This window comes from Balaenoptera physalus (assembly GCF_965194825.1).
Source record: "Balaenoptera physalus genome assembly, chromosome: 16".
Taxonomy (NCBI): Eukaryota; Metazoa; Chordata; class Mammalia; order Artiodactyla; family Balaenopteridae; genus Balaenoptera; species Balaenoptera physalus.
In genome coordinates, this window is record NC_138898.1 from 15,920,745 (window position 1) to 15,933,128 (window position 12,384).

General features: G+C 55.8%; 1 protein-coding gene across 7 annotated transcripts in view; it reads left to right on the forward strand.

The window, feature by feature from the left end:
- Positions 1-12,199, forward strand: part of ADA (adenosine deaminase) — a 28,407-nt gene extending 16,208 nt beyond the window's left edge. The window contains exons 3-12 of one of the 7 annotated variants that reach the window (XR_014254810.1): positions 2,458-2,580; positions 5,511-5,654; positions 6,308-6,423; positions 7,571-7,698; positions 8,344-8,415; positions 8,498-8,599; positions 8,861-8,925; positions 10,540-10,669; positions 10,818-11,412; positions 11,887-12,199. Coding sequence is in view for 4 of the 7 variants with exons in the window: in XM_082430283.1 (XP_082286409.1) it covers positions 5,365-5,654; positions 6,308-6,423; positions 7,571-7,698; positions 8,344-8,599; positions 8,861-8,925; positions 9,397-9,735 (1,194 nt within the window). In the remaining 3 variants the exon portion in view is untranslated. Of the gene's footprint in view, positions 1-2,457; positions 2,581-4,725; positions 5,655-6,307; positions 6,424-7,570; positions 7,699-8,343; positions 8,600-8,860; positions 8,926-9,396; positions 9,743-10,539; positions 11,413-11,886 lie in introns of those variants that run through there. The other 6 variants (XM_082430284.1, XR_014254809.1, XM_082430282.1 and 3 more) reach the window with 6 other exon arrangements.
- The last annotated feature ends 185 nt before the right edge of the window (positions 12,200-12,384 follow it).

Here is a 12,384-nt window from a genome sequence, read left to right on the forward strand (position 1 = left end):
CTTGGGTCCCAGACAGGATCTTTACAGCTCAGTCTGAGTAGTTTCCGGAGGCCCAGTCCCATGTGAGGTGCTGGATCGTCTCCTAGGGGACCGCTGTGGCAGCTCTGGCTTCTGCCCTGGTTTCCCTCTGTCTGTTCCCCACACCACAGCCAGGAGGAGCTCTTTAAAAAGTACATCTTTTCATGTCACTCCCCTGCTTAGAATCCTTCAGTGGCTTCCCGGTGCTTTCAGGATAAGGTCCCAGCTCCTACGAAGCCCCCATTTGGCAGGTGGCTCATCTACCACTGACCCTGCTCTGAACTGTAGCCTCCCTGCCCTGGAATTCCCTCAGTGCTTCTGCCTGGGGCTCTCAGCAGGGCTCAGACCCTGCCTGCCTGGATCTCTCCTCCTGCTCCCTCAGGGGAAAAGGACAGTCTCACTCTTCTGCTTAAAGGTCACCTCCTCCGAAAGGCCTTCCCAGGCCACTCTATCTGTGGGGTAAAAAGATCTCTCTTGGGTGGCTGTTGAGGAGAGAGGCTGGAGAAGAGACTAGTTGGAGAAATATTTAAGAAGAAATAATTAGGACTTGGGGACCGGCTCTTGATGGGTAAGGGAGATGGAGTCTGGGGGAGCCCCCTGTCTCTGGTTCAGGCAGCTGGATGGATGGAGGAGCCGTATTAGGAAATGTGGAGCCTGGGAGGGGGAGGGGTTTGGGGGGAGGGGAAAGGGGACGATCAGACACACAGGTCTGCCTTGGTCACGGCTATCCATCCAGTGCCCAGCACATCGTGGGCCCTCAGATGCTGATGTGCGGAGGGAGAGGACTGAAAGCTCTGGATCTCTGGATCGGTCCAGGGGGCCTGGGGCAAATGTGGCCATTGTGTTTGGGAATATGGGGGTCGGAGCCTTAGCCTCACCTCCTCTGCCTTCCACCCACCAGCTCCCAGAAAGATATCCAAAATATAGCATCTAACAACTGGTACGGGCTCTGCAGAGGCTACGGTGACTGGAGATGGCCTCATGAGGGTGACCTTGGGGCAGACTGACCAGCAGGGGAAGGCCCGAGGGCGCTGAGCACCTGACCTCGGTGCTAGGACTGCACCCGGGGCTTCATCTTCCCTGGGGACGTCTCGCAGGGATGGGAGTCTGAATGGCAAACTGGGCAACAGGGTGACCCCCTGGTGATACCCACTGGTCACTCATAGGTCCTGGGGTCATGCAGAAGGGGAAGAGGGCATATTTAGGAGGTTTAGGGAACAGGTATTTATGTAGGGAAACATTTTAACATTTTAATAACAGAAGCTATTAAAGGACTTCAACACTTGGGTCGAATTTCCATTTCTTTGGCAATGTCCTCCCTTCTATCTTCTGTTCTTGCTTTGTGGATAACTGGAGGCCGAACCTCCTGGTTTAATCACCTAATTTTCTTAATCATTTGCTCCTATTTTTTATCTTGTCTTTTGTTCTACCTGCTGGAGGATTTTCTCAACTTTATTTTCCATTCCTTTTATTACATCCTGATGGGCGCTGCCATATTCTTCCAAATCTCCAAGAGCTCTTTCTTACTTTCTGAATGTCCTCTTTTTAAAAAGGGATGCTCTTGTTTCAAGGATGTAACATCGTCTCCTCTCTTTGAGGCTATTCATTTTGGGTTTTTAAGTTTTCTGTTCTCTGCATTTCTGTTTCTGTAGAGTGCCTTTGGTCTTTTGTCCCTCATGGTAGAAGCATTTCTTGAATGTCTGGTGTCCTTGGCCTGTCCCTTTTATCTTAAAAGTGGGAAAACTGAGGCCAGGGGTGACCCGTGAGTTGGGGCAGAGCCAGGAGGAGCAGAGGGGGCTGGAGCTTGAGAAGCGGGGAAGCCAGCCCAGCCTTGCACCCTGCTGGTCCTGGCTGCGGGGAGGCGGAGATGCCACTGGAGAGGAGGAGGCCCTCGACCAGAAGGGCTGTTCTCAGCCAGCCCTTACCGAGTGGTTGCCATGGTCCAGCCGTGTGTGGGAGGCTGTGGTCAGGGTAGATGGCGGGGCTGGCTTCCCTCTCCCAGCACAATGGGCCAGGCCAGCCTCTCTGATGTGCTGGCCAGATGGAGGGTGGCGGAGGGAAGTCTGGCGCCTGCTCCTGTCCCGGGCATTGTGTGCTGCAGTTCCTGCCCCTGATAACCCCTGACCTGGCACACGACCAGCCGGCTCTACCAAGGGCTTGCCCTGGCACCTTCCCTGTCCCCAGGCACCAGGGGGGGTGTGTGTGTTCATGTGCACTTTAAATGGACTTTAACCCCAGTTGTCCCCCTTGATATTTGCTGGCTGGTCATGGCCTTGGAGACAGAAGATCCTAGAAGGATTTAGGTCCTGGTTCTATATGCCTTGGGCCTCAGTTTTCCCATCTGTCTAATGAGAGGGGTCAGATGTACCTCCGCCCCCCACAAGGAGTTGGTAAGGTCCTGCCCAGGGTTGTCCATCACCCTCATTGTTTTGTCCCCAGGAAGCGGGGCATCGCTCTCCCTGCCAACACACCAGAGGAGCTGCAGGACATCATCGGCATGGACAAGCCGCTCAGCCTCCCGGGCTTCCTGGCCAAGTTCGACTACTACATGCCCGCCATCGCGTAAGTCTTCCCACGCCCCCCTCCGGGCCCTGGGCAGCGTCGGTCCCTGTGCCCACGTCAAGCTGTCTGCACACCTCAGCCTGTGGGGCGGGAGAAGGCGCTGTACAACCCTGCTCTGCCTCTCAACATTGTGTGCACTCCTGCGAATCTCTCCATGCTTTTGGGCCTCAGTTTTTCCTTCTGGAAAATGGGTATGATGGGCTGAAACTCCTTCAACTTCTATAGAAAAGTGACAGAATGTGGGGGTTAAGAACATAGATCCTAGTATCAGATTCTTTCAAGAAATAACTTCGATGCTGGGCAAATTTGCCCCCTCTGGGCCTCAATTCCCTTATCTAGACAATGGGGCTTATGACCCTCTCTGCCTCCTAGGGCTGGGGTTTGGAATGGACACAGCACTGTCCTCAGCAAGCCCCCTCCTACTAGGAGGACAATTGCTACCTTTATTTATTTATTTTTTTCTTTTCTTTTTTTTAAAAAATTAATTAATTTATTTATTTTTGGCTGTGTTGGGTCTTCGTTTCTGTGCGAGGGCTTTCTCTAGTTGCGGCAAGCGGGGGCCACTCTTCATCGCGGTGTGCAGGCCTCCCACCATCGCGGCCTCTCTCGTTGCGGAGCACAGGCTCCAGACGCGCAGGCTCAGCAATCGTGGCTCACGGGCCCAGTCACTCCACGGCATGCGGGATCCTCCCAGACCAGGGCTCGAACCCGTGCCCCCTGCACCAGCAGGCAGACTCCCAACCACTGCGCCACCAGGGAAGCCCCAATTGCTACCTTTATCGATAGCCAGGCACTGCTGTTTTTATGTTACTTTTCATTCTTTCCATTTTTTGATAGCAGAATATCTTAGATATAGAAGAATATAATGTGTGTACAGTTCACAGAACTATTCTCTTTGTAGCTGTCCACAGTCCTGTGAGCTAGATACACTCCTCATTTGCAGAGGAGGAAATGAAGGCTCAGGAAAGTGAAGGAACTTGCCCAGGACCACACATTTGGCAAGGGGTGAAGCCCAGATTCTCGTCCTGATGTCGCCTTGAGCTTCCTGGCACGAGGCAGAGTTTCCCAAGGCAGGCGAGAATGGGGCCTTGGCAGTCAGTGCTGCCAGAGCTCAGGACAGGGAAGACGTATAGGGGGCTGGGGGAGTCAGGGAAGGCTGCCTGGAGGAGGAAGTGTGGACTGGGCCTGGGGAGAGAAAGGCTGTGATATTGTCCAGAGGGCTGGACCTGAGGAACGGTCTGGAGGATGGGTTGTTGGAGGACCAGTGAGGAAGATGTGTGAGGCCGGTGGAGGCCTTTGGCTGGGTAAGTGGCAGGACAGGAATGAGGAGTCCTGGGGAAGGAAGATGTATGCCAAGGCTGGTGGCTGCTTTCTGGAAGCTTTTGGGCTCTGCCTGGAAGGCATCGACTGCCCCCATCCTTGGCCTGGGTCAGCAGATGCTCTGGCATACATGCTGCCTCTCCCCCGGACGAGGAACGTCTCCCACACCACTGCCCAGGCGTCTCCTGTCTCTCAAGACAGAAGAGGACCAGCTTCCTGAAGGCTTAAGCCGCTTTTGATTTGCATTTCCTTGGTGATTAGTGATGTCAGGCACCATTTCATGGGCCTGTTGGCCATTTGTATGTCTTTTGAGAAATGTCTATTCAGGTCCTTTGCCTATTTTTTTAAATCAGTTTTTGTTGTTTGTTTTGCTACTGAATTGTAGGAGTTCCTTCCACATTTTGGGTATTAGCCCCTTATCAGATGTGTGGTTTGCAAATATTTTCTCTCATTCGGTAGGTTGCCTGTCACTCTGTTGATGGTTTCCTTTGCTGTGTAGAAGCTCTTTAGTGTGGTGCAGTCCCCCTTGTCTATTTTTGCTTTTTGTTGCCTGTGTGTGTCCTTTTCTCCTATTTCTCCTCCTGCTGGCCTACATCTATCACTCAACAAATATTTCAGTGGCTGCAGTGTCCTAGGCTCTGTCCTTGGCTGAGGGATCGTAGCCGTGACGAGACAGATGGAGGGGTCCTTGTCTCATGGAGACTACATTCTAGTTGGGGAGGTGAAAACCAGCTAATAAAGAAACCATGTGATCTGTGATGTCGAGTGGTGATAAGGGCTATGGAGAAAACTGAAGCCCAGGAGAAGAGGTGAAAAAGAGTGAGGAGATGTTTTAAAATAAGGTGGTCAGGGAAGGCTTCCCCGAGGAGGTGAGGCTGGAGCTGGGCTCTGAATGGAGGGAGGAGGGAGCATAGGGTGATCTGGGTGAAAATCCTGCAGGCTGGGGCACTGCAAACACGAAGGCCCTGACCTGGGAACAAGCTTGATTGTTCGCTGGACAGAAAGAAGACCCCGGAGGAGTCATGGAAGGAGCGGGAGGCTGGCAGGGGCCCGGATTACGCAGGCCTTGTGGGGGGTTGGGGGGGGGGGTTGAGACTTACTCTACGAGGTGGGAGGCACTAGGGTTCAGAGTGGAGGAGTGATGTTCTTTGCTTTCCTTTTTTTTTTTTTTTTTTTGGCTACGCTGCACAGCTTGTGGGATTTTAGTGCCCCGACCAGGGACTGAACCCGGGCCCTGAGCAGTGAGAGTGTGAAGTCCTAACCACTGGACTGCCAGGGAATTCCCTCTTTGATTTCCATTTTGAAAATATTGAGCTAGCTGCTCTACAGGGGCAAGCGTGGAGACCAGGAGGCCAGTTAGAGAGGTGAGGTGGTTAGAACCAGGGCGGAGGGGGCGAGAATTGGCATCCAGTTTGGAAGTAGAGCTGACAGGACGTGCTGTGCCTCTAGGATTTTCTCCAGCAGATGCCCAGAGCTTTGGGCTGGGTGATGAGAGACTGGGGGGCCACACGTGGGTTTGATCTGCTATGGGCAGGGGACAGCTTTGTTATTCCTGGAGCTCCCAAGGGACTTGGGGCAGTTTGTCCCCAGCCCCTCTCTGCCCTTCCCAGGGGCTGCCGGGAGGCCATCAAAAGGACTGCCTACGAGTTTGTGGAGACGAAGGCCAAGGAGGGCGTGGTGTACGTGGAGGTGCGCTACAGCCCGCACCTGCTGGCCAACTCCAAAGTGGAGCCGATCCCCTGGAACCAGGCTGAGTGAGTGACTGTCTGGAGGGCTGTGCCGCTGCTGTGGCAGGGTGGCCGGACCCAAGACCGCGAGGGGCAGACTGGGAGGCCCTGGCCCAAGCAAGACTTTGGTCTTGCTCCCTGACCTGGCCCACAGCTTACCCAGTGACTTCTAGGGGTCCTATCCTAACCCTGTAACCAAAGTGAGTTTGGCCCACTCCTGCCCCTCTGCCTGGACCCCAGGGATGTCTAAGCGGTACCACTCAACCACCTTGCTCCCTTCTAGCCATGACTCTGATACTTGTGGACAAGTGGGAATCACCACAGGTGAGCTTAGCTTAGCAGTGCTCTCCATCGTGGGTGGGAGGAGGGCTGTGTCTGACAACGCCCCGAACTGGGACAGTCTTCGCAGGTCTGGAAGCGTCCAGGCAGTTCCAAGGAAGCTGGAAGGGGGTGCGCTAGGGCTTGGGGCTATCTCCCTCGTCCTTTCCTCAGAGGCAGTGGGTTAGTGGGGGTGAGGGATTCTCCTGGAAGACCCCTCTTCCTCCTTTCTCTCTCCTCCTTTCCTTCCCCTCTTTACTCCCCCTCCTCCCCGCCTCCCCTCCCTCCTCTCTCCCAGTCCCAGGGCTGTCCTTTAGGTCTGCCTTTGTCACAGGCCCACCCCTACTTTTCTCTGCACACAGAGGGGACCTCACCCCGGATGAGGTGGTGCACCTAGTGGGCCAGGGCCTGCAAGACGGAGAGCGAGACTTTGGGGTGAAGGTGCGGTCCATCCTGTGCTGCATGCGCCACCAGCCCAGTGAGTGTGACCTTGGCCCCGTCCCTGGCTGCCCATCTGATGCCACCACAACCTCCTGGCCGGGCACAGGGGCCATACCGGTCCCCGTGGTCTGTCTTGAGCCCATCAGTTGAACCTCGGGGCTTCCTCCTGGGCAAGCTCAGAACTTCCTGCAACAGAATTTTCTCCCCAGGGAGGCTGAGCCTGGGAGCCACGTGACCTGCAGGAGGCTTAAAATCAAGGGAGGCTGAACGATAGAGAAAAGCCTAAGCGTGGTTCCCGTCAGGCCGCGGTCCTCCCTTGAGACCCTGTGGGCCGGGCCCCCTCCTGTCAGGGCTGCGGAACCTGGGACTAGGTCTGAGCGCCAGGGCCTGAGGGGTCTCCCTGTGACTGACACTGGTCACATCTCCAGCGCTTGTGCTTCCAAGGCAGAGCCCCGTTGTGTGACTCTCCCCAGGTCACATCACCTCTCTGGATCTCAGACATGCCTTGTCACAGGAGGTGATCGTACTTACCCCATTCTCTGCTCTAAGGAGTAGTGAGACCACAGCGAGGGGCTAGTGTCAACCTGCAGGGCCTCCCTGTGCAGAGTGGCTTGGGGTATTTTCTCTAATCCTCACAGGGGTCTAGGAGACAGGACCACCATCGTTTATCCCCGTTTGACAGATGAGGAAACTGAGGTAGAAAGAGGCTCAATCAGGAAGGCACAAACCGGAGCAGAACCCAGGGCCATCTGGTTCCAAAGCCTGTGGTTGGTCATTCTTTTTAAAACACTTTACAATGACCAGCGTTAGCAATGTGTTTAGTAACACTAGTGGGAATTGTTTCAGGTTTAAATGTTAAACTGTGTGGACCTCCATCTCATCTGCTAAGTTGAGGGTGGGTGTGGGGATCGAGAGAGAGAATTGCCATTTGTCGTTTACTGAGCCCAGGCCCTGACCTCGGTGTCTCACACATGGGGCCTCGGCAAAGCCTCGCTGTGACCTTGTGCCACAGCACATGGCCCCCCTCTGCGAGGAGAGGATGCCGAGGCCCCAAAGGCCGCGGGGTCAGGCCTTGAAGATGGGACACTGGGCCCTCTGCCTTGTGCTGGCCTTGGGTGGGAGGGCTGAGAGGGTCTTTCTCCTCTGTGCTGCTGCCAGAGGCCCGGAGGGCATCTCGCCCACAGGCTGGTCCCCCGAGGTGGTGGAGCTATGTAAGAAGTACCGGAAGCAGACCGTGGTGGCCATCGACCTGGCCGGAGATGAGACCATCCAAGGCAGCAGCCTCTTCCCTGAACACGTGAAGGCCTATGCGGTGGGTCCTGGGGGATGGAGGCAGAGGAGAGGCTGGCTCTGGGGGAGCCGCGTGGGGAGCTGGTCTCTATACCAGTAGGGGGAAGGCACACCGACGGGGGATCACGAGGCCTCCTGGGCTCCCAAGTGTGTCGGACTGGGTCTAGGGGCTCTAGAAATTGGGAATCTGGTATGAAAGAAAAAACCCCACTTGGTGCTGGAGGGTCCTGTGTTGGAGCCTTTCGGCCTAATGATTCGCTGTGTGACCTTGGGCGAGACTGTCTCTTCTCTGGGCCTGTTTCATCGGCTGGGATGAGTGGGTTGGAGCAGACGTCTCAAAGCCTCATTCTGTGCTTCCTGTGGAAGGGGTGAAGCATGGGGTCGAGAGTTAGGAGCTCTGGAATCTCTTCCTAGCGGTCTGACCTTGGTCGTGATACCTAATTCTCCTGAGTTTCAGTCCCTCCCTGCTCCCTGTAAGACAGGTATTAGAGCAGCTGTGAATGTAACATAAGGTGTCCAAACCATTTCCTACAGTGTCTGACACGTAATAACTGTCTAGTAAAGGAGGGCTACCACTTAAATGATTACTCAGCCCCAGAGTGTAGTGAAGGCAGGGCCTGCGGGGCCGAGCCCCAGGCCGCCCCTGACCAAGCCCTTGCCCTTAAAGGAGGCCGTGAAGAGCGGCATCCACCGCACGGTCCACGCCGGGGAGGTGGGCTCGGCCCAGGTGGTGAGAGAGGTGAGTGGCCGGGCTGGCGGCGGGGGCCCTTCTCCCCGCTCGCCCCGCGGCCCGCGCTGGGCTCCACCCTGCTTGTCAACAGGCCGTGGACACGCTCAAGACGGAGAGGCTGGGGCACGGCTACCACACCCTGGAGGACCCGGTCCTTTACAACAGGCTGCGGCAGGAAAACATGCACTTCGAGGTGAGGGGCCGGGGAGGGGGAGGTCAGGGAGGCAGTGGAAAGCGCGGAGGGTCCAGCCGCCGCGGGGAGCATGGGCCGCAGGCCTTGGAGCTGCTGGGTGGGGGGAGAAAACCAGGACTGACGGCTCCTGGGACTCGGCTGCGAGGGGGCCGCTGTGATCAGGGCGAGGACGGCGCCGGAGGAGGTGGCTCCAGCTGGCCTGGGGACGGGGGTCAGCGTGGCCCCGGGGGGTTCGTGCCAGCCACCCGCCTGCTCTTCCAGGTCTGCCCCTGGTCCAGCTACCTCACGGGCGCCTGGAAGCCAGGCACGGAGCATGCAGTCGTTCGGTGAGGCCTGGGCCCCTGGGGTCCGTTCAGTTTTGTACTAGGAAAGCCAAGGGTGGGAAGGGGATGCAGGGACGCGGCACTGGTCCCTGCGGGGTCTCTTGGGTGTGAAAGCTCTTCAAATGCTTGGGAAGCAGGCGCTATTGTCCTCGTCTTACAGGTGAGGAATCCAAAGCTTGGATGTGGTGTAACTTGATGACGAGGTCACCCAGCTATTGCATAGCACAGCTGGGGGCCCTGTAGCTCATCCAGCTATATAGCAGAATGCCCTGCTACCCCAAGGGAAACTTCCACACTCCAGATTCTACCTCCTAGGCATTAGGAAGATGAGTCTCTCTTGCTCACGTGGTCTCTGCTCCTGGCCCCTCTGGGCCCCAGCACATCTTGAAGCTTTCCCCAGGAGAGCCTGTCCCATCCCACCCCACCCCGATCCTGCCCCATAGGCTTAACTAAGAAGCTTTGGCCCTTCTTCAGGTTGCCCTGGGACTGAGCCCTGGGAGAGGCCTCAGGAGGGAAAAGCTGACCCAGAAGTTCACTAAGAACTCTGGTGACCATAGTCAGGCCAGCACTGATGGTCTGTCCGCCAAGCTTACGAGAAGGAGAGGAGCTTGGGCTCGCTCACACTCTGATTACAAGGCGGGCCTGAGCTGCTTTAGGAATGTGGAGTGTGCAGTACCTACAGGACACCCAAGTGGAGGCTCTTGGAAGCATGTGGGCATACAGCCTGTGGGCTGGAGAAAGAGTCACCTAAAGAGATTCGGTGGTGGAAGGAGAAGTGATGGCCTCAGCAGACAGTGGAGCAAGAGGGCCTAGGATTCTGGTAACTGACTGTACTGCTGAACTGAATGAATAAGCATTTTCAGAACTCTAATGGAAAACTGATGAATTCGTAAAAGTGCTAACAAAAGATCAAGATAAAAAAAATTAATTACATGGGACGGAGTGAACTGATGAGGATGATTATAATTTTTGTGACTTTCTGTTTGAATAACAACAACAAAAAAAAGAGGGCCTAGGAGAGAATCCAGAAGGACAGTGACATTGAAGGCACAGGCAGAAGGAAAGCCACAAGTGCGGTGTCCAAGAAATCTAGGGAAAAGGTCACCAGTATAAAATTCTGCTCCACAAGTCGGGTGAGGTTAGAGCTAGGAAAAGTCCATTGGATTTAATAAGATGGTGGTCAGGGATTACGCTAAGAACAGTCCCCATGGCGTATTTGAAGAGTCAGATCCCAGGGGGTGCTGAGGACGGTTGGTGAAGGGGGCAGACAACTCTCCCAGAGTGCGGCTGTGAAGGGGAGGGCCAGAGAGGGGGGTAGCTAGAGCGGGCTGTTGCTTTTCTGGCCTCGCCAAGCCGGCCCCTCTCCTGCCTTTGCCTGGCTCTGGCCTGGCTGGACGGCTTTAAGTCTTGAGTTGCTAGTAATGTGGCCTTGGACAAGTCACCCGAGTTCCCTGAATTTGTGTCTTCCTCTGTACAACGAGAACTTCCAGGCCTGTCCAAGGGTGCCGCGCGGTTCAAAGGAGGGTGGACGTCCACGTGCAGTGACTGTTTACACAGCAGTGACAGGAGGTGCTTCTCCCCCTCCCCCCCCACCCCCCACCCCCCTGCATTGTCCAGGTTCAAAAACGACCAGGCTAACTACTCCCTCAACACGGATGACCCACTCATCTTCAAGTCCACCCTGGACACTGATTACCAGATGACCAAACAGGACATGGGCTTCACTGAAGAGGAGTTTAAGAGACTGGTGAGTGGCTGTGTGCCTTGACTCTGGGCCCTGGGAGTGTGTGAGGCCTGCAGGTCCTGTCCAGGGCCCGGAAGCCCCGGAGAATGAGGGGTGAGTCTGCTGCAACAGGCCAGGCCAAGGCAGACCTGGAGTTCGATGCCTTCCACAGAGAAGACATCTTCGGCTGAGATCCTGACCTAGGACTGGGTTTTTTATCCTCTGCTTCCGTCAAATGCCTTGAAAGACTCTGAAAGCTGTCAACCATCTCCCCAGAAAGGTGTGCTCAGCTATACATTTTGCACACACTTTTCAGGCCACTCACAGACCCCAGGATGAGCCCGTGATTTCAGTGGTTCTGATGTCCCAAGTCTGTCCCTGCAGGACTGTCTCTCTGGCGCCACACATCCCACCCTGTCTGTCTCTCAAAGGTTTCTCCAACCTCCTTCCCACATCTGTGTATCACGTCCTGCCACTTTAAGAACGCAGAAGCTCATAGTCTCTGCTCTGGCACTTGCTGCCGCGTGACCTTGGACAAGTCCTCCCCACTCTGAGCTGAACGAATTGCCCATGTTTGATGAAGAGGACGGACTGTCACTAGATTGCTAAGGACTCCCTTCTATGCTCTCTGGCTTCACGCTGTCTGCCGTGCTGGCCCTTCCAGAACATCAATGCGGCGAAGTCCAGTTTCCTCCCAGAAGATGAGAAGAGGGAGCTTCTTGATCTGCTCTATAAAGCCTATGGGATGCCACCTTTGGCCTCTGCAGGTATGTTTCTGACTGAGCTGCTGGGCTGGTGCCCTGCCCTGGCTCCCACCTGGCTTTCCGGGGACTTCTAGCAAGATGCCCTCCCTTCCTCTCCTGGGCAGCACCAGGGATGCGTGACGACTCCCTGGCTGGTGGTCCTCCCTCACTGGACAGGCTCACTTTCTGCATAATGCTGTCTTGAGGCTGGTCTGAGGAGGAGACTTTCTCAAGCCCACTCCCAAGGTCTTGGCAACTTGGGGCATCTCCAGGGCTGCCCAAAGCCAAGGGCAGGGAGTTGAGCCCAGGGTGCAGCTAGGTTCTGCTTCCTTCCTTCCTTCCTGTGTGGCCTTGACAGAGCCTTTCCTTGTTCCAAGCCTCAGTCTCCCCATCTGTAGAAAGGGGTTCCTCTCTGGCTCTGGTGTTCTGTGATTTTTTTTTCATGTCCTGGGTACTACAAGTTGCCTCATCTTTCTGCTTCCTTTACTTGGCGAGCAGGGCAGCGTCCCTGAAGACATCGTGGCCACCCTCAGAGTCCTCACCCTGTGCATGGAGTCTTCACAACTCCGGGGTTCATCGCCAGGCTTCCCTTCACTCCTTCCAGGGAGACTATGATTTCCAGAGTCAGCTACTGACGCTCGTGAAGCCCACGTGCCTGTTTCTGTACACACATACACCTCCGCCTGGCCGTGTCTCTCCTCTGATTGTGTGCCCAGGCCAGGATCAGGGCCTGTGGCTGGTTGAATCTGAATCCCTCCTCCTATGGTGACTCGTGCTGAAAATCTGGTGCTTAATAAAGAAACCAACGGCTGGGGTTGTGCAGCATGTGGTGTATGGCGCTGCGGTCGGAGCGGGCCAACTTGGGTTTGTGGAGAACGGAAGGAGCCCCTGGGGCCCCCAGAAGCAGGCAGCCTGCCCAGCAGCAGGGTCCCGAGAGCCCGGTGGGGTCTGTGAATGGGAAGGGGGGGCAAAGCGGGGCCCAAAGCCTGCCCTCCG